At 46.4% G+C, this 20490-nt stretch overlaps 3 protein-coding genes across 3 annotated transcripts in view; 2 read left to right on the top strand and 1 right to left on the bottom strand.

The window, feature by feature from the left end:
- The window catches only part of LOC144697491 (uncharacterized), a 1380819-nt gene that overhangs the window by 275795 nt on the left and 1084534 nt on the right, over window positions 1-20490 (top strand). The window lies entirely within an intron of this gene.
- The window catches only part of LOC144697462 (uncharacterized), a 99889-nt gene that overhangs the window by 30051 nt on the left and 49348 nt on the right, over window positions 1-20490 (top strand). The window contains 1 exon segment of the mRNA XM_078569434.1: window positions 10554-11025. Coding sequence (XP_078425560.1) covers window positions 10554-11025 — 472 coding nt within the window.
- On the bottom strand, window positions 939-19322 carry LOC144697560 (uncharacterized). Its single transcript, XM_078569609.1, is given in 4 exon segments — window positions 939-1101; window positions 1103-2383; window positions 17594-18388; window positions 19227-19322. Coding segments are annotated over 3 exon segments (2115 nt in total). The 5' UTR covers window positions 18280-18388; window positions 19227-19322; the 3' UTR covers window positions 939-953.

Genomic DNA, 20490 nt, shown 5'->3' with positions numbered 1-20490 from the left:
AGCTCAGAAGCGATTTGAAAGTAGTTTAGTGAGAAGCAATAATTTAAATATGATGTCTGACAGGTGAGAACGGTTTACCGGTCCCGGAGGACAAACGGACGGATGATACAGAGTGAGTGCTGGTCTCTGTAGCTGGTGGTGACAGTCTCCTCTGAACGGTTAACTGGTGTGAGCCAGAGTGTGGGTATTGGGCTGAAGCCAGTATGGATCACTTCAATATCTCTGTGCTCTCGAGAGCCTGTTTTAATCTTTACACAGACAGTTGGTTTACATATGGTTCGTATCATCCAATTGTATCAGGGTTAGAAATGTCTTGTTTCAGGGCCTGTGCTAGAGACATGTTCTTGGCAGAACTAACAGGCCTGCCCTGTGTTTGTCAGCCAGCAAGCTGCTATGGAAGCTTTCTTCATGAGAGAGAAAGTAAGAGCTACTTCTTCAATATTCCATATACTTCTGAAAATGTTATAAGGTTATTAGACAGTGATTTCTTACAGTCCGTTACTTGGATTGAACCTGTCTCCATTCCTGTGCCGAGGGGATTTCTGTACCAGGCGGGAGGGGTAACATTTGGGAACTCTCGATTCTCCACTATTTCCCATTCCCCTTCTTCCTGGTGGATAATGGAGGTGTCACTGTGAGTAATGTGCAAGTCAGTAAGAATTGTCAGCAAGGATTAATCAGCACTTTCTAATTGGAGATGTTAATCAGCGGAACCTCTCACACACTGAATTGTAGAGTTCGTACCAAAGATCAATTTAGGATTGAAGTAAAAGTTCAGAATCTTGTTGTAAACTAGTTTCTGATGAGAGTTCCTGAATTATTGGGAAAGATCAGAGACAGCGGTTCTTAAAGGGACACTGCAGCCCGAGAACACAATCGGCTTTAGGTCCAGGATATTAAACTCCAGCCCAGTTACAGGGATTGTAAACATCATCAGAAACAAACCACAACTGTCAGAATGAACATGGTTCAGTCCTGGGTGTGATTAACAGCAGCAATAACAACAGAATCCAACTCCTGCAGTCACTTGTGAACTTGCTGGTGTCTCTGCAGGTGTGGTGACTGAGCGAATCCCTTCCCACACTCGGAGCAGGTGAATGGTCTTTCTCCAGTGTGAACTCGCTGGTGTACATTGAGGCTAAATGAAGATCTGAATCTTTTTCCACAGGAAGTACAACTGAACGGCCTCTCCTCAGTGTGAATTCGCTGGTGTGTCAGCAGGTTGGATGACTGAGTGAATTTCTTCCCGCACTCGGAGCAGGTGAACGGCCTCTCTTTAGTGTGAACTCGCTGGTGTCTCAGTAGACCAACTGACTGAGTGAATCCCATTCCACATTCGGAGCAGGTGAATGGTCTTTCTCCAGTATGAACTCGCTGGTGTACATTGAGGCTGGAAGACGACCTGAATCTCTTTACACAGAAAGTACAGCTGAATGGCCTCTCCTCAGTGTGAATGCGCTGGTGTACAGTGAGGTGGAATGAAGACTTGAATCTCTTTCCACAGGAAGTACAGTTGAACGGCCTCTCCTCAGTGTGAATTCGCTGGTGTTTCAGGAGGTCAAAGGACCGAGTGAATCCTTTCTCACATACAGAGCAGGTGAATGGCCTCTCCCCAGTGTGAACTCGCTGGTGTGTGAGTAGGTGAGCTGACTGAGTGAATCCCTTCCCACACTTGGAGCAGGTGAATGGCCTCTCTCCAGTGTGAACTTGCTGGTGCACATTGAGGTTGGATAAAGACCTGAATCTCTTTCCACAGGAAGTACAGCTGAATGGCCTCTCCCCAGTGTGAATTCGCTGGTGCACATTGAGGTTGGATGAAGACCTGAATCTCTTTCCACAGGAAGTACAGCTGAACGGTTTCTCCCCAGTGTGAACCTGCTGGTGCTTCAGCAGGTCAGAGGACCTAGTGAATCCTTTACCACATACAGGACAGGGGAACGGCGTCTCCCCAGTGTGAACCCATTGGTGCGTTAGCAGGTGGGATAACTGAGTGAATCCCTTCCCACAGTCGGAACAGGTGAACGGTCTCTCCCCGGTGTGAACTCGCTGGTGTGTTCGCAGATGGGATGATTGAGTGAATCCCTTCCCACACTCGGAGCACGTAAATGGTCTCTCCCCAGTGTGAATTCGCTGGTGTGTCAGCAGGTCAGATGACGTAGTGAATCCCTTCCCACACTCAGAGCAGGTAAATGGTCTCTCCCCAGTGTGAATTCGCTGGTGTGCCAGCAGGTCGGATGATGTAGTAAATCCCCTTCCACATTTAGGGCAGGTGAATGCTCTCTCCTTTGTGTGAACTTGCTGATGTCTCAGCAGGTGGGATGACTGAGTGAAACCCTTCCCACACTCGGAGCAGGCGAACGGCCTCTCCCCAGTGTGACTGCGTCTATGTTTTTCTATCTGGGATGGGTAATTGAATCCTTTCCCACATTCCTCACATTTCCACGGTTTCTCCATGGTGCGGGTCTCCCTGTGTCTCTCCAGGTTGGATGATAAGTTGAAGCCTCGTCCAGACAGAAAACACGTGTACAGTTTCTCCCCACTGTGAATGGTGTGATGCTTTTATCGGCTGTGTAACTGGTTAAAGCTCTTTCCACAATCAGTTCACTGGAACACTCTCACTCGGGTGTGTGTGCGTCTCGGTGCTTTTCCAGACACACTGATGTTTGAAATCTTTTCCCTCAGACAGAACAGACAAACATTTCTCCTTCCACATTCAAAATTCGATGATATTCAGGTCCTGATGAATTGAGTGACTTTGATGTGATGTTTGGTTTGAGTTTCCCGTCTGCAAATCCTCCCCTTCCAATACCCTGTAAAAGGAGTTTACAAAAGTCATCACTGTTGGTACAGGACAGAAATTCAGAACACACAATTCTAGTTTCTATGGACCATTTTTTCCTCTCTTGTTTACTCAAAGCTGCAAATCCCCGCCCCACACATTCTCCTTCCTCCCTGTGCTGAAATCCAAAGAGTTCTGGATAATTATTTCTGTATCTTTTAAACAAACTTGTACAACTGGAGATAACAATATGTTTGATCATTCACTCATGTCATTACTCGTGACAAAACATTAATCTGAAACCCCCTGACCGACCATACAGAATAGCAGATGTTAACCTTGTATCCAAAACTTACTGTGTGGAGATTTAATGAGTGATCATGAAGGTGGTTTCTCCAAACCTCCCAGGGTTTCCTTCCTTCCTTCTCTCCCTCTCCAGCTAAGTTAAACCTGGGATCAGTCTCATTGCCCATTCTGGTTCCCGTTTCTCTTCCTGATGACAAATTAACTCCAATTAAACACTGAGAAGACTGAAGATACTGTTTTCCATTTCCCAGATGCCAACTCCATCCCTCTCCCTGGGAACAGCCTGAGATTAAACTGGTCTGTTCACAAACTCGGTGTTATATTTGATCTTGAGATGAGTTTCTGACCTCATATCTGTGCCATCACTAAGATCGCCTGTTTCCAACTCCATAACATCACCCAACCTCATGATGGCTAAAAAGCTAATGAAGAGGGAGAAAATTGATTGTGAAAGTAAATTGGCAAGAAATATAAAAACAAATATAAAGAGCTTCCACAGGAATATAAAAGGAGAGTAGCTAAAGTGAGCCTGTTTCCACCTCTGTAATATCACCCGACCTCACATTGTCTCAGTGCATCTGCTGCTGAAACCCTCATCCCTGCCATTGGTACCCCCAGACTCGACTATTCCAACACACTCCTGGCTGATCTCCCACATTCTACCCTCCATAAACTTTAAGTCATCCAAACGTTTGCTGTCCTTGTCTTCAATCACAGTGAGCCCCGTTCCTCTAACACCCCTCTGCTTCCTGACCTGCCTTGGCTCCTGGTCAAGCAGCAATTTGATTTTAAAATTCTCGCCCTTGTTTTTAATTTCCTCTATGGCTTCAGCCTTCTCTATCTCTGTAATTTCCTCCAATCCCAAAATCCTCTACGATATCTGCGCTACTCTGACTCTGGCCTTGTACATTCCCTATTTTAATCGCCGCACCATTAGTGAACTTCAGTTCCCTCGTTCCAAGCTTTGAAATTCTCTCCCTATACCTATCCCTATGTCTACCTCACTTTCCTCTTTAAAACACTCGAGTATTGTAAAAAAAGAGACATCCTGTCAAAACTTTCTATCTTGTACTCATCAAGAAAGATGCAAGAACACCAAATTTCAAAGATTATCAGCCGGGCTCATAATGTGCCTCACTTACACTTGCTGGAAGCTATATATATTCATACACAGGGACCTGTCCTCTACAGGCAGGAGGATCATGTCCAGGCTTGGGGCCTTTTGTTGAATTAGGAACATAGGAACAGGAGGGCATTTAGCCCGTCGACCCTGCTCTGCCATTCAATAAGATCATGGCTGATTGAGCACTTCAATGCCTTTTACACACACTATTCGCATAATTGCTTTGATTATTGTTAATCAGGAATCTATCAATCTCTACCTTAAACATACTCAATGACTGAGCTTCCACGGGTTAGAGAATTCCAAAGATTCACAACCCTCTGAGAAAATAAATTTTTCCTCATCTCGGTCCTAAGTGGCTTCCCCTTATTGTGGATTGTGTCCCCTGGTTCTGGACAAAATTAAATAAAAGCATGGGGGATGATCATTCCCTGGTGCATTCTCCATGGCAGAGCTTAACCAATCAGAGCTGGCTGGCCAACCAGTCACCACCCTTTCCTCATGCAGTATAAATTGTTGTTTGCTTTGAAATTTTGTATTCTTGCATCTGTCCATATGAGGACATCATGAACAACTTCAATAAAAGCAAACAACTGCGGATGCTGAAAATCCAAAACAAAAACAAAAATACCTGGAAAAACTCAGCAGGTCTGGCAGCATCTGCGGAGAGAAACACAGTTAAAACAACTTCAACATGTCTTTTTTCAGCAATATCTTTAAGTTCTGTACTACTGAGTGACTGTGGGTTTACATTTCTTTTGTTGCTGATCTCGAAGTGCCGCACATTGTATGAATGTCTCCCTCGGGTCCGAAAGAAATCCCTGTAGCTCATTTGACGCTGTAAGGAGGCGGTTGCGCATGCGCCATGTAGTTCATTGCCACTAAAAAAGATGGCGGTGACGCATGCGCCCCACAGTTGAGTGCCCCCTATAAAAATGGCGGCCGCTAACTCGGGCCTTGCTGATGAGGCAAGGCCGCAGTACCCAGCAAACCCAGGACTAGTTGGCTCCTTCTTGAGGGTTTGGGGTCGACCGTGAGTTTATGAAGCCCCCCAAAACACCCGCCGACCCTATCTGTGTTCATGGGTTTATTTTCGTGTCTGGATCCGAACTCAGTTTTTTTAAAACCCACATTTTCGATCCGCTCGCTCGAGCTTTCTTACCGTCCGTTTCCCCGGACTGCGCATGCTCCAGCTCATAATGATTGACGGCAGCCCAGACCAATAGGAGGAGGAGGGGGTGGGGCTAGATGACGGCGAGGTAGCGGCTGATCTTCCACAGTGAGAGCACCTCAATGGTCTTTCGACAGTGCAAACATATTAATAAGGCATCAGTTCCCTGAAACATTTCTCGCACTTCCCGCAGCCTGGGTATTTAAAAGGCCTCATCAGTGTGAACTCACTATTGTGTCTGCAGATGGGATAACTGAGTGAATCCCTTCCCACAGTTGGAGCAGTTAAACGGTCTCTTGTCAGTGTGAACATGGTGATGGGACATCAATTCCCCACGCCTTTTAAAGCAATTCTCACACTCTGGGCATTTAAAAGGTCTCCCGCCAGTGTGAATGTGCTGGTGTCCCAGCAGGTTGAATGATGCGCTGAACCTCTTGCCACACTGTGAGCAGCTGAATAGCCTCTCCCCAGTGTGAATTCACTGTGTTTCAGCAGGTCAGTCTAAAGAGACAAACATTCTCTGGGTTTGAGTTTGCTGTTTGTAAACCTGTAAAAGGAGTTTCCAAACCACTTGCTGTAAAAACAAAAAACTGCGGATGCTGGAAATCCAAAACAAAAACAAAAATACCTGGAAAAACTCAGCAGGTCTGACAGCATCTGCGGGGAGGAATACAGCTAACATTTCGAGTCTGTATGACTCTTCACCAAAACTCAGGAAAAATAGAAAATGGGTGAAATATAAGCTGGTTTAAGGGGGAGGGGGTGGGACAGGTAGAGCTGGATAGAGGGCCAGTGATGGGTGGAGATAGCCAAAAGATGTCATAGACAAAAGGACAAAAAGGTGTTGAGGGTGGTGATATTATCTAAGGAATGTGCTAATGGTGACATGAAGGTTAGAAAGCAGGACGAGCAAGGTACAAATAGCCCTTGTGGGGGTGGGGTAGGGGAAGGGATTGAAATAGGCTAAAAGGTAGAGATAAAACAATGGATGGAAATACATTGAAAAATAGTGGAAATAGGTGGGAAAAGAAAAACATATATAAATTGTTGGAAAATGGGGGATCGGAAAGGGGGTGGGGATGAAGGAGAGAGTTCATGATCTAAAGTTGTTGAACTCAATATTCAGTCCAGAAGTCTGTAAAGTGCCTAGTTGGAAGATGAGGTGCTGTTCCTCCAGTTTGCGTTGAGCTTCACTGGAACATTGCAGCAGGCCAAGGATGGACATGTGGACATGAGGGCAGGGTGGTGTGTCGAAATGGCAAGCGACAGGGAGGTCTGGGTCATGCTTGTGGACAGACTGAAGGTGTTCCGCAAAGCGGTCACCCTGTCTGCGTTTGGTCTCTCCAATGTGGAGGAAATCACATTGGGAGCAGTGACTGCAGTAGACTAAATTGAGGGAAGTGCAAGTGAAATGCTGCTTCACTTGAAAGGAGTGTTTGGGCCCTTGGACGGTGAGGAGGGGGGAAGTAAAGGGGCAGGTGTCGCACCTTCTGTGGTTGCATGGGGAGGTGCCGTGGGAGGGGGTTGAGGTGTAGGGGGTGATGGAGGAGTGGACCAGGGTGTCCCGGAGGGAACGATCCCTGCGGAATGCCGCCAGGGGGCGTGAAGAGAAGATGTGTTTGGTGGTGGCATCATGCTGGAGTTGGCAGAAATTGCGGAGGATGATCCTTTGAATGCAGAGGCTGGTGGGTTGATAAGTGAGAACATGGTTCTGGGAGGGAGAGGAAGGTGTGAGGGTGGATGCGCAGAAGATGGGCCGGACACGATTGAGGGCCCTGTCAACCACCGTGGGTGGAAAACCTCGGTTAAGGAAGAAGGAAGACATGTCAGAGGAACTGTTTTTGAAAGTGGCATCATCAGAACAGATGCGACGGAGGCAAAGGAACTGACAGAATGGGATGGAGTCCTTACAGGAAGCGGGGTATGAGGAGCTGTAGTCGATGTAGCTCTGGGAGTCGGTGGGCTTGTAATGAATATTGGTGGATAGTCTATTACAAGAAATTGAGACTGAGAAGTCAAGGAAGGGAAGGGTCAGAGATGAACCATGTGAAAGTGATGGAGGGGTGGAAATTGGAAGCAAAATTAATAATTTTTTCCAGCAATCATCGATGTACCGGACAAAGAGTTGTGGGAGGGGGCTAGAGTAGGACGGAAACAAGGAATGTTTGGTGTAAACTGGGCTCTGGGAGTTTCTAATCCGGGTTTGGAGTCCTACACCGGGTGTTTGTGAATCCTCCCAGTCCACGCTCCGGCTCCATTCCTCTCCTGCACTCGAGCCTTTCCCACCCGCTGACTTGCAACCCGACCGCTTTCATCCACCGATGCTGCGAGACCTGTTGAGTTTTTCCAGGTATTTTTGTTTTTGTTTTGGATTTCTAGCATCCGCAGTTCTTTCCTTTTACCTTCATCCCGATCCAGCACCGGCATTGCGCATGCTCCATTCTCACCCGGCGCCGCACCTCATTCACTCCGATTGGTTGGAGGACCAGCTTCTGTCGCCCGGTCCTCCAGCCTCGCCCCCTCTTCCTATTGGTCCGGACCTGCCGTCAATCATTGTTAGCTGGAGCATTCGCATTCCGTGGAGAAAGAGCGAACGGATTTAAAATGCGGGTTTTGCAAAGATCGAGTGCGGATCCAGAGCCGAAAATAAACCTGTGAACGTAGATAGGGCTGACGGGTGAGTTGTTTGGCTTCAAAAAGTCACGGTGTCGGGCCCAAACCCTCAATAAGGAAACATCGCCGCGTTCGCTCGGCTTTGAAGTAAAGTCCGACTGAAAGGCCGCCATCTTTATCCGGGCAACTTAGAGCGAGGCGCGCATGCGCGACCCCATCCTCACGGGGACACTGAGCAACAACCCGAGGGAGACATTCATCAAATGTGTGTTCACCAGGAGTTTTAGATCAGCAACAAGAGAATTATAAACCCATAGTCACTCAGTAGTGCAGAATTTAAGTATTGTTGGAAAGAGACATACTGTTGAAGCTTTTCCTGTTGCACTCATCCGGACAGATGAAAGGAAACCAAATTTCAAAGCCAACAACAATTTATACTGCATGAGGAAAGGGTGATGACTGGTTGACTAGTCGGATCTCATAGGTTAAGGCGTCGGCATGGGGAATTCACCAGGGAGCCATTATCCCCCCCGTGCTTCTGTTTATTTCGCAAAATGGTGCCACACCTGGACATGATCCTTCTGCCTGCAGAGGACAGATGCCTGTGTTTGAATATATGTAGCTTCTAGCAGGTGTAAGCGGGACACATTACAAGCCCAACTGATAATCCTTGAAATTGGTATTCTTGCGTCTGTCCTGATGATTACAAGATAAAAAATGTTTTGACGGAATGCCTCATTACCACCAATACTCAAGTGTCTTCAAGGAGGACATTGTGTTAGACAGAGGGAGAGGTGTAGGGGGAGAATTTCAGAACTTGGGGATGAGGGAACTGAAGGTACAGTCACTAATGGTGGGGCGATTAAAATAGGGAATGTAAAAGACCAGAATTACAGCAGTTCACATATCTCAGAGGGTCTTGGGTCTGGAGATGATTACAGAGATAGGGAGGGGTGAGGCCATGGAGGGATTTGAAAACAAGAATGAGAATTTTCAAATCAAGTTGTTGCTTGACCGGGAGCCAAGACAGGTCAGGAAGCAGAGGGGTGTTGGGGGAATGGGCCTCACTGCGAGTGAAGACACAGACAGCAGATATTTGGATGGCTTCAAGTTTACGGAGAGTAGAATCAGCCAGGAGTGTGTTGGGATAGTCGCTCAAGTCTGGAGATAACAACAACAGGGTTGAGGGTTTCAGCAGCAGATGCACTGAGACAGGGTGAGGGCAGGTAATATTACAGAGATGGAAACAGGCCGTCTTACAGATATGAGGTCAGAAGCTCATCTCAAGATCAAATGTAACACCAAGGTTGTTAATCTCAGACTGTTCCCAGGGAGAGGGATGGAGTTGGTGTCTAGGGAATGGAGATAGGATCAGGGACTGAAAACAGTGTCTTCAGTCTTCTCAGTGTTTAATTGGAGTTAATTAGTCATCAGGAAGAGAAGCAGGAACCAGAATGGGCCATGAGACTGATCCCAGGTTTAACTTAGAGAGGGAGAGAAGGAAGGAAACCCTGGGAGGTTTGGAGAAACCACCTTCACGATCACACATTAAATCTCCACAGAGTAAGTTTTGGACACAAGGTTAACGTCTGCTATTCTGTATGGTCGGTCAGGGGGTTTCAGATTAATGTTTTCTCACGAATAATGACTGAAGTGAATGATCCAAAAAATTGTTATCTCTGGTTCTACAAATTTGTTAAAAAGATACGGAAAGAATTGTCCAAAGCTATATTTGGCATTCAGCACAGGGGAGAGACAGTGTGTGGGATGGGGATTTGCAGCTTTTGGGGAACAAGAAAGGAAAAAATGTTCCATAGAAACTAGAATTGTCTGCTCTGAATTTCTATCCTGTTCTTACAGTGATGACTTTTGTAAACTCCTTTTACAGAGAATTAGAAGGGGAGGATTTGCCAATGGGAAAGTCAAACCAAACATCACATCAAGATCTGACACAGTCACTCGATTCATCAGGACCTGAGTACAGTCGATCATTGAATGTGGAGGGAGAAATGTTTTTCAGTTCTGTTTGCGGGGAAAGATTTCAAACATCAGTGAGTCTGGAAAAGCACCGAGACACAGACACGCCCGAGTGAGAGTGTTCCAGTGAACTGACTGTGGAAAGAGCTTTAACCAGTTACACAGCCTGACAAAAAACATCACACCATTCACAGCGGGGAGAAACAGTACACTTGTTCTGCTGTGGACAAGGCTTCAACTGATCATCCAACCTGGAGAGAGAGAGGGACACAGGCACCATGGAGAAACTGTGGAAATGTGGGGACTGTGGGAAGTAATTCAATTACCCATCCCAACTGGAAATTCATCAATGAAGTCACAATGGAGTGAGACTGTTTACCTGCATGAGTGCGGGCAGGGATTCACACAGTCAGCCTACCTACTGAGACACCAGCGACTTCACACTGGGGAGAGGCCGTTCACCTGCCCTGAATGTGGAAAAGGATTCGCTGAGTTACTGAAGCACCAGCAAATTCACACTGAGGAGAGGCCGTTCAGCTGTACTTCCTGTGGAAAGAGACTCAGGTCTTCCTTCCACCTCAAAGTTCATACTGGGGAAAGGCCACTTACTTGCTCTGAGTGTGGGAAGGGGTTCATTCAGTCAGCCTACCTGTTGAGACATCAGCGGGTTCACACTGGGGAGAGGCCATTCACCTGCTCCGAGTGTGGGAAAGGATTCACTGGGTCCTCTGACCTCCTAAAACACCAGCGAATTCACACTGGGGAGAGACCGTTCAGCTGTACTTCCTGTGGAAAGAGATTCAGGTCTCCATTCAACCTCAGTGTACACCAGCGAGTTCACACTGGAGAGAGACCGCTCACCTGCTCCAAGTGTGGGAGGGAATTCACTCAGTTATCTCAGCTACTGACGCACCAGCGAATTCACACTGGGGAGAGGCCATTTACCTGCCCTGAATGTGGGAAAGGATTCACTGGGTCCTCTATCCTGCTGAAGCACCAGCGAATTCACACTGAGGAGAGGCCGTTCAGCTGTACTTCCTGTGGAAAGAGGTTCAGGTCTTCATTCCATCTCAAAGTACACCAGCGAGTTCACACTGGGGAGACTGTTCACTTGCTCTGAATGTGGGAAAAGATTCACTGGGTCTTCTGACCTGCTGAAGCACCAGCGAATTCACACTGGAGAGACCATTCACCTGCTCTGACTGCAGGAAGAAATTCACTCAGTTATTTCACCTACTGACACACCAACGAATTCACACTGGGGAGAGGCCATTCACCTGCTCTGAGTGTGGGAAGGGATTCACTCAGTCATCTCACCTACAGGCACACCAGTGAGTTCATAGGTGATTGCAGCAGTTGGATTCTGCTGTAATTGCTGCTGTTAATCACATCCAGGGCTGAACCATGTTCATTCCGACAATTGGGTTTGTTTCTGCTGATTTTAATAATCCCTGTAACTGGGCTGGAGTTTAATATTCTGGATCTATAGTTGATTGTGTTCTCGGGGCTGCAGTGTCCCTTTAAGAACCGTTGTCTCTGATCTTTCCCCATAATTCAGGAATTCTCATCAGAAATTAGTTTACAACAAGATTCTGAACTTTTACTTAAATCTTAAATTGATCTTTGGTACAAATTCGACAATTTAGTGTCTGAGATGTTCAACTGATTCACATCTCCAGTTAGAAAGTGCTGATTTGCACATTACTCACAGTGAAATCTCCATTATCCAGCAGAAAGAAGGGGAATGGGAATTGGTGGAGAATCGATAGTTCCCAAATGTTACCCCTCCCGCCTGGTACAGAAATCCCCTCGGCACGGGAATGGAGACAAGTTCAATCCAAGTAACCGACTGTAAGAAATCGCTGTCCAATAACGTGTTTGAAATATTACAGAAATAGCTCACTCTGTCTCTTATGGAGAAAGCTTCCATAGCAGCTTGCTGGCTGACAAACACAGGGCAGGCCTGTTATCTCTGCCAAGGACATGTCTCTAACACCAGGCCCTGAAACAAGACATTCCTAACCCTGATACAATTGGATCTCATGACCCATACGTAAAGCAGCTGTCTGTGTAAAGGTTAAAACAGGCTCTCGAGAGCACAGAGATATGGACGTGATCCACACTGGCTTCAGCCCAGCACCCACACTCTGGCTCACACCAGTTAACCGTTCAGAGGAGACTGACACCACCAGCTACAGAGACCAGCACTCACTCTGCGTCATCCATCCATTTGTCCTCCGGGACCGGTAAACCGTTCTCACCTGTCACAGGTCATGTGTTTTTCCCACCTATTTAGCTTACACATCATATTTAAACTCTTACTTCTCAATAAACTACTTTAAAATCACTGCTGAGCTTGATCCTCTTTTCAAGTAATCTGTGACTCCCGAACCTAAATCTTACAAGTGGTGTTAGGAGTGGGATCACAGTGGTCGAGATCATAGGCTTGAGAGGCAACAGCCTTAGTTAAACGTGAAGGGAGAAGTTCCTAAGTGAAGGCGTTGACACATTACAGGGAGCGACTGATAGATAGTCTGACAGAGAAAACATGAAAACGGGAGTGAGAGATATCCTGGGGATTGGAGAAGAGTATGACCAGGATTACGTGTATATCCGCAATAGGATTTCTAAAGAGGGTCAGAAAGGACAAATTAAGTTGAAGAAGGCCCAGAATCAGTTAGAAAATATCCACAAGGTGGATGCAGGTGAACAGAAAGCTGGAGAATTTTTAAAGTCCGTGCATGAACTTCTGTTTGAACCAGATGTATTTACAACATGTCAATAATTTAGATTGTGTGAGATGATCGGCAGGTGGGGAGGATGAATCTAAGACGATAGTTATCACACTTTAGTGGAAAAGCTTTGACATTTATTCTTGGTGGCAGCTCAAGAGTTTGTGTTGCTGATTCTGATAATTCCAGTAGCTTTAGAATGTTATCTACAGTTTGTCATCAAGAAATTAGGAAAATAAACTGGTACCTTAGAAATCACTGTCTAATAACCTTATAAAATCTTCAGAAATGTATTGAAAATTATTGCAATTACCCTCTCACTCTCTGTCTCTCTCTCTCTGTCTCTGTCTCTCTCTCTCATGAAGAAAGCTTCCTGGGTTGAGAAACACAGGACAGTGAGGCCTGTTTCTCTGCCAAAGACATGTCTCTGGCACAGACCCTGAAACAAGACAAGCTTGATCGGGTGAGGGGATCTCATGACCCATATGTAAACCAACTGTCTGAGTAAAGGGTAAACAGGATGTCCCAGCAAGTGATGAGCCACAAAATGACCTCGTGGGCTTCTGATGGAAATAGGAGGGGTTACCTTGAATACCTGTCCCTTCTTAATGGACAATTGAATAAGTGATTGACCTGAGGCCCCCCCCAGAAATAAAGTACATAAACTGGCTTTCGAGAGAGAAAATAACGTCAGACAGTGAAGAGTTTCTTGAAGTGATCCCTCATTCCATCCACAGATGCTCCTCTTCACTGGAAATGTGAGAGACAAGATTGGAGATGTGGCCTAATGTCCAATTAATGATGAGTTTAAAAGTGGAAAGTTCCACTCAAGTCCCTGAACCAACAGAGAGTCTGTTGCCGTGGCCACTGAGTGCGCTCTGTACATGTACGAACCCCGAACTAGTGCAGAGCGATCAGTCCAAATCACTTTGGAAAGTTATTTGTGGATCTGCTTCCACCAGTCATTCAGACAATGTGTTCCAGATCATCAGAACTCACTGAGCAAAATAATCTCTCCTCATCTCCATCCTGGATTCTTTGCCAATTATTTTAAAGCTGTGTTCTGTGGTTACCAACCATCCTGCCAATGAAAACAATTTCTCCCTGTGCAGATGAAAACGCCTCAAAAATGTCCACACCTCTATTAAATCACTCCTTAACCTTCTCTGCTCTAAAGAGAACAATCCCAGCTTCTCCAGTCTCTCCACAGAACTGAAACCCCTCATCACTGATACTATTCTGGGAAATTTTCCTCACACCCTCTCCAAGGCCTCGACATCTTTCCTAAAGTGTGGTGCTCAGAATTGAACACAATATTTCAGCTGAGGATTAATCAGTGATTTATAAAGATTCAGGATAACTGCCTTGCTTTTGTACTCCTTGTCTCCATGAATAAACCGAGGACCCCATTAGCTTTTTATTAAACAGCTTGGTCACACTTTTCCTACACGCTGTTTAAAATTGTACCATTTAGTTTATTCTGCCTCTCATCATTCTTAGTTTCAAAGTACATCATTGACGATGTTCTGAGGATGTGAAAGATGATAAATAAACACAACTTTCTGTCTCTTCTACAGCTGACTTGAAGTTGTAGATTTTACTTCAAAGATTAAATTGGGATCAATATTCAAAGTTAACTATTGTACTGCAGAAATAACTTCAGCTGAGAGTCAGTGAATTAAGAGGAAAGATCCCTGACAGCGGTTCTGCAAGGTACACTGCAGGCCCAACAGCTCTATCAGATCCACTCTCAGCTCAGGAGAGCTCAACAACTCCACATCCTGTCCACAGGGGAGTTCTCCTGGTGCAATGGGACCAACATTCGTGTTTTAACTAACACCACCAAAAAAAAACAGATTAATCAGTTACTTGTGTCATTGTTGTTTGCGGAATCTTACTTTGCGCATCTGGCTGTCATGAAACAGAAGCAACTTGTCTTTATCTAACATGTTTAATGTAATAAAACAACCCAAGGTGCTTCAGAGGAGGTTTGTAAAGAAATATTTGACACCCAGTCACAGAGGGCGATATTAGGGTAAATGGACAAAACCTTGATTGGAGAGGCAGATTTTAAGCAGCATCTTAAATCAGGAGAGAGAGCTGGAGGGGGTGGAGAGGTTTAGGGAGGGAGTTTCAGGGTTTCACATCGAGGCATGGCCACCAGTGGTGCAGTAATTAAAATCGGGGATGTTCAAGAGGCCAGAATGAGAGGAGCACAGATACCTCAGAGGGTGTGTGACTGGAGATTACAGAGATCGGGACAGACAAGGCCATGGAGGGATTTGTAAACAAGGATGTGAATTTTAAACTGGAGGCATTGCTTGACCAGGAGTCAGTGTAGGTCAGAGAGCACAGGGGTGATGGGTGAATGGGACTTGGTGTGAGAAAGCTCAAGGGCAGCAGAGTTTTTGATGGTCTCATGTTTCCGTGTGGGAGTGGGGTGAATGTGAGGGGCCGGCCAGAAATGTATTGGAATCATCAAGTCTAAAGGTAACACGGATGAGGGTTTGTGCAGCAGATGAGCTGGGGTTGGGGTGGAGACAGGTAACATTACGGAGATTGAAATATCTAGTACTAGTGATGGTGTGGATATGTGGTCAGAAACTCATCTTGGAGTCAAATATGACACCGAGATTGGGAACAGTGTGGTTCAGCCTCAGACAGTTCCCAGGGAGAGGGATGGACTCAGCAGTGAGGGAACAGAATTTGTCGTGGTGACTGAAGACAATGGCTTTGCTCTTCCCAATTGAGGAAATTTCTGCTCATCCAGTACTGGATGTGGGATAAGCAGTTTGATAATTTAGTAACAGTGGAGGAATGGAGAGGTAGTTGAGGTAGAGCTGGGTGTTGTCAGTGTACATGTGAAAACTAACACGGTGCTTTTGGATGATGTCACCTAGTGGTAGCATGTAGATGAGAAATAGGAGGGGCCAAGGATAGATCCTCGAGGGACACCAAGTACAAGGACTTTGGAGAAGAAAGGGAGGCTGGAGATGTGTGAGGTGATGCATTTTGGGAGGACTAACAAGGCAAGAGAGTACATGATGAATGGTAGGATCCTAGGAAGTACAGAGCATAAGAGCGACATTGGTGTGCATGTCTATAGATACTTGAAGGCAGCAGAACAGGTAGATAAGGTGGTTAAGAAGGCATATGGGATACTTGCCTTCATTAGTCGAGGCATTGAATACAAGATCAGGGAGATTATGATGGAGCTGTATAAAACATTAGTTAGGCGACACCTGGACTACTGTGTGCAGTTCTATAGGAAGGATGTGATTGCACTGGAGAGGGTGCAGAGGAGATTCACCAGGATGTTGCCTGGGTTGGAAAGTTTCAGCAATGAAGAGAGACTAGATAGGCTGGGGTTGTTTTCCTTGGAGCAGAGAAGGCTGAGCAGGGACCTGATTGAGGTGTACAAAATGATGAGTGGCATAGATATGGTACATAGGAAGAAACTTTTTCCCTTCGTGGAGGGGTCAATAATCAGAGGGCATAGATTTAAGGTAAGGGGCAGGAGTTTTAGAGGGGATTTGAGTAATTTTTTTTTGGAATCTGGAACACACTGCCTGAGGGGGTGGTAGAGGCAGGAACCCTCACAACATTTAAGAAGTATTTAGATGAACACTTGAAAAGCCACAGCTTACAGGGTTACAGGCCAAGTGCTGGAAAATGGGGTGAGAGTAGATAGTTGCTTGATGACTGGCATAGACATGATGGGTTCCATGCTGTAAAACTCTATGACTCTGGTGGTAGTTTGCAAAGATGGTGGGGGTCAAAGGTTGCTTTTTTAGGATGGGTAATGATGGTGGGTTTAAAGCTGGAGGAGCAATAACAAGAGAGAGAGAGAACGATTGACAATATCAGCTAACATAGAAAAGTTGGATTGTCTGCAGTTTAGTGAGCATAAGTGTTAAGGGAGCAGGAGGTGGTTCTCATGGACAAGATGAGCACTGAGAGGGCATGTGGAGAGATGGGAGAGAAACTGGAGAAAGTTCAGGGCTTAGACAAGGGGGAATTTTAGAAGCAGTTTGTCCCAGTGGGCTAGTGGAAGGGAGGGAAGCAGCAGAGGCAGCTGATCGGATTGTCTCAATCTTAGTGACAAAGAAGCTCCATGAGCTCCTCACACTTGTTGTTGGAGGTGAGGATGGAGGAGACAGAGAGAGGGAGAGTCCTTCAAAAGAAACTAACTTGTGTTTGAGATAATAAAAATATTTGACAGTGTATTTCGCACAAAGCTGATGTATTTGACTTTTATTCAGAATGTTATACCCGATTACTGGGATGGCATTAATGAATATCAACAGAAACAGACCCCAGTGAACATGGTTCAGTCCTGGATGTGATTAACAGCAAAATCCAATCATTGTAGTTACTTGTGAGTTCTCTGGTGTCTCAGTAGGTGGGATGACTGAGTGAATCCCTTCCCACACACGGAGCAGATGAACGGTCTCTCCCCAGTGTGAATGCGCCGGTGTACAGTGAGTTGAGATGATTGCCTGAACCCAGTCCCACACTGAGAGCACCTGAACGGTCTCTCGTCAGTGTGAACACGTTGATGAGACATCAATTCCCTGGAACTTTTATAGCACTTTCTGCAGTCTGGGCATTTAAAAGGTCTCTCATTAGTGTGAACTTGCTGGTGTCTCCGCAGATTGGATGAATGAGTGAATCTCTTTCCACACTCGGAGCAGGTGAACGGCCTCTCCCCAGTGTGAGTGCGCTGATGTTCATTGAGGTCAGATGATCGCTTGAAGCCAGTCCCACAGTGAGAGCACCTGAACGGTCTCTCGTCAGTGTGAACACGTTGATGGGACATCAATTCCTGAGAACGTTTAAAGCCCTTCCCACAGTCTGGGCATTGAAAAGGTCTCTCTTCAGTGTGAACTCGCTGATGTATCTGCAGGGTGGTTGAACTACTGAATCGCATCCCACACTCAGAGCAGATGAATGGCTTCTCCCCAGTGTGAACTCGCTGGTGTTTCTGCAGGGTGGATAACTGACTGAATCCCTTCCCACACTCAGAGCAGGTGAATGGTCTCTCCCCAGTGTGAACTCGCTGGTGTGTCAGAAGGTTGAAAGACCGGGTGAATGCCATTCCACACTTGGAGCAGATGAACGGTCTCTCCCCAGTGTGACAGCGCTGGTGTACAATGAGGTGACATGAGGCCTTGAACCCGCTCCCACAGTGAGAGCACCTGAATGGTCTCTCATCGGTGTGAACACGTTGATGGGACATCAGTTCCTGAGAACTTTTAAAGCACTTCCCACATTCTGGGCATTTGAAAGGTCTCTCGACAGTATGAACCCGCTGGTGTCTCAGCAGGGTGGATAAACCAGGAAATCCTTTCCCACACTCAGAACAGGTGACTGACCTCTCCCCAGTGTGAACACGCTGGTGTGTCAATAGGTGGGACAACCGAGTGAATCCCTTCCCACACTCGGAGCAGGTGAACGGTCTCTCCCCAGTGTGACTGCGCCAATGAATTTCCAGCTGGGATGGGTAACTAAATCCCTTCCCACAGTCCCCACATTTCCACAGTTTCCTCCCAGTGTGAACAGTGTTTTTTCCTTCCATGTTCAAAGGCTGATGATCTTCAGATCCCGATGAATCCAAAGACTCTTTCAAATCCTAATCTGTTGCTTTGTTTCAGTTTACCAACTGCAAATCCTCCCCTTCTAATACCCTGTGAAATTGATCAAAACAGAAAAAGGGGAGTGAGAGAGAACCCACAAAAACACAAAGGCAGGTTGTGAAATTGAGCTGAACGAATCTGGTCATTTGTGGGGCCGGCACTAGGAAGAAGTGACCATGAAAACTGCTGAATTGTTGTAAAAACCTGACGGGTTCACTAATGTCCTTCAGGGAAGGGAACCTGCCACCCGGTCTGGGCCTAAACTAGACTTTGGCCCACAAGGGAGGAGAGGGGAAGAGAAAAAGAGGGAGAGAGAGAAAAAGAGTGAGCGAGAGAGGTGGGAGAAGCAGAGGGTATCTAGAGTATCTAGAGCTTGACCAGAACTCTGACAGAATCGTCCAAACACTCAACCTCCACCACTTAGCAGGACCAGGGTTGCAGGTGCATGTGAACACCACCATCTCCAAGTTCCCCTCCGAGACAGACGGCGATATTGCTCCAAGTCAGGATAGTGTGTGACTTGGAGGGGAAATTGCAGGTGGGGGTGTTCCCATGCGTCTGCTGCCCTTGACACTCTCAGTTTTAAAGGTCACAGGTTTGGATGGTGCTGCCGAACCAGCCTTGGTGTGTTGCTTCAGTGCATCTTGTAGATGGTAAACACTCCTGACACTGTGGCTGGAGAAACTGAGGGTGCCAAGTAGGTTGAAGGGAGATTTGATTGAGGTGTGCAAGTTAATGGTAGGTTTAGATAAGGTGGATAAAGAAAAGCCATTCACAAGAGCTGATAGTAAAAGGATTACAAGACACAGTTTTAAGATTTAGTGCAAGACCCACAGGGGGGATGTGAGGAAGTAATTTACACAGTGAGTGGTAATGACCTGGAACTTACACTCAGAGGCCGACAATGTCCTGGTCCTGATGGATGGAGTGATTCAGTCAGGTTTTGATGTGATGTTTGGTTGGAGTTTCCTGTCTGAGAATCCCGCTGTAATATCCTGCAGAAAGTGAACAAGAGGCATTACTGTCAGAGGGCGGCTCTTACCCCGGCTCGGAGATCGGAAGAGGCCGCAGCTGCTGTCGGTTTGATGTAAACAGGGACCGGGAGTTTCTAATTCGGGTCTTGAGTCCTCCACCGGCTGTTTATGAAACCTCCCAGTCCGCACTGACTCCATTTCTCTCCTGCACTCGGCTGTCACTCACCCTTTCCCGCCTCCTTCCTCCTTCAGCTCCCGTACTCCCCGGGCTTCAGGTACAATGACACTGCGCCTGCGCGGAACCTCCACTCGAGTCCCGCCCCTCATTGTCTCCGATTGGTTGGAGGACCAGCCGACCCCGTTCGGACCTCCTATTGGTCAATCAGCCGGGCATTGTGACGGTTTCAGATGCTGATGGCGGCCACAGACTCAGCCTGACTTGCTGATTCTTGGCAGCATTTTCTGTTTGGGAATTAGAGCTAGAGATGGATGGTCAGTTCCCCTCTGTCCGGGGGGGGTGGGATTCACACTCATTTCCCTAATGCACTTTCCATGGGAAAGTCCCCGGTTCAATCCCGGCTGGAAACTTTGTGTTTACAATTGTTACTGAGGAGGAATTAACAGTGAGTTTAGTTTCATGTCGAACAGGGGAACAGTTATTGTCTCATTCTTTAAAAGCTCCTTCTTCACCTTTAAACAGGGAACGATAAGTCAGAGAAAACTGATCCACTGTGAACCCAAAACAAGATACTGCAGATGCTGGGAATCCGAGCTCTAAAGAGAAAATGTTGGAAACACTCAGCAGGTCAAACAGCTTCTATGAAGAGGGAAACAGTGAATGTTTCAGGTTGGTGACCTTTTATCCAAACTGGAAGAATTTAAAGATTTAATAGTTTACAAACAAGTACAGAGTCAGGAAAGGAGAGGGGGAGAGGAGGAAAGAACAAGCAGACTTGTGATAGGATGGAAGGCTGGAGCGATTAAATGACAAAGGGGATGATGATGCGAGGCAACATTGGGTGAAAATGAGACAAGGAAATCAACTAATGGGACAAGAGGAGAAACAAAGGACAGGTCCAGAGGAGGGATAAATGGTAACAGCAAAACCATTACCAGCACCGACTGTGGGAAATAATGGGATTGGTACTTATGATCTGAAATTGGTGAAGTGAATGTTGA

The sequence above is a fragment of the Cetorhinus maximus genome, chromosome 23 (assembly GCF_964194155.1).
Source record: "Cetorhinus maximus chromosome 23, sCetMax3.hap1.1, whole genome shotgun sequence".
NCBI lineage: Eukaryota > Metazoa > Chordata > Chondrichthyes > Lamniformes > Cetorhinidae > Cetorhinus > Cetorhinus maximus.
The sequence above is the reverse complement of the archived record's forward strand: the minus strand, read 5'-3'. Positions and strand labels throughout refer to the sequence as shown.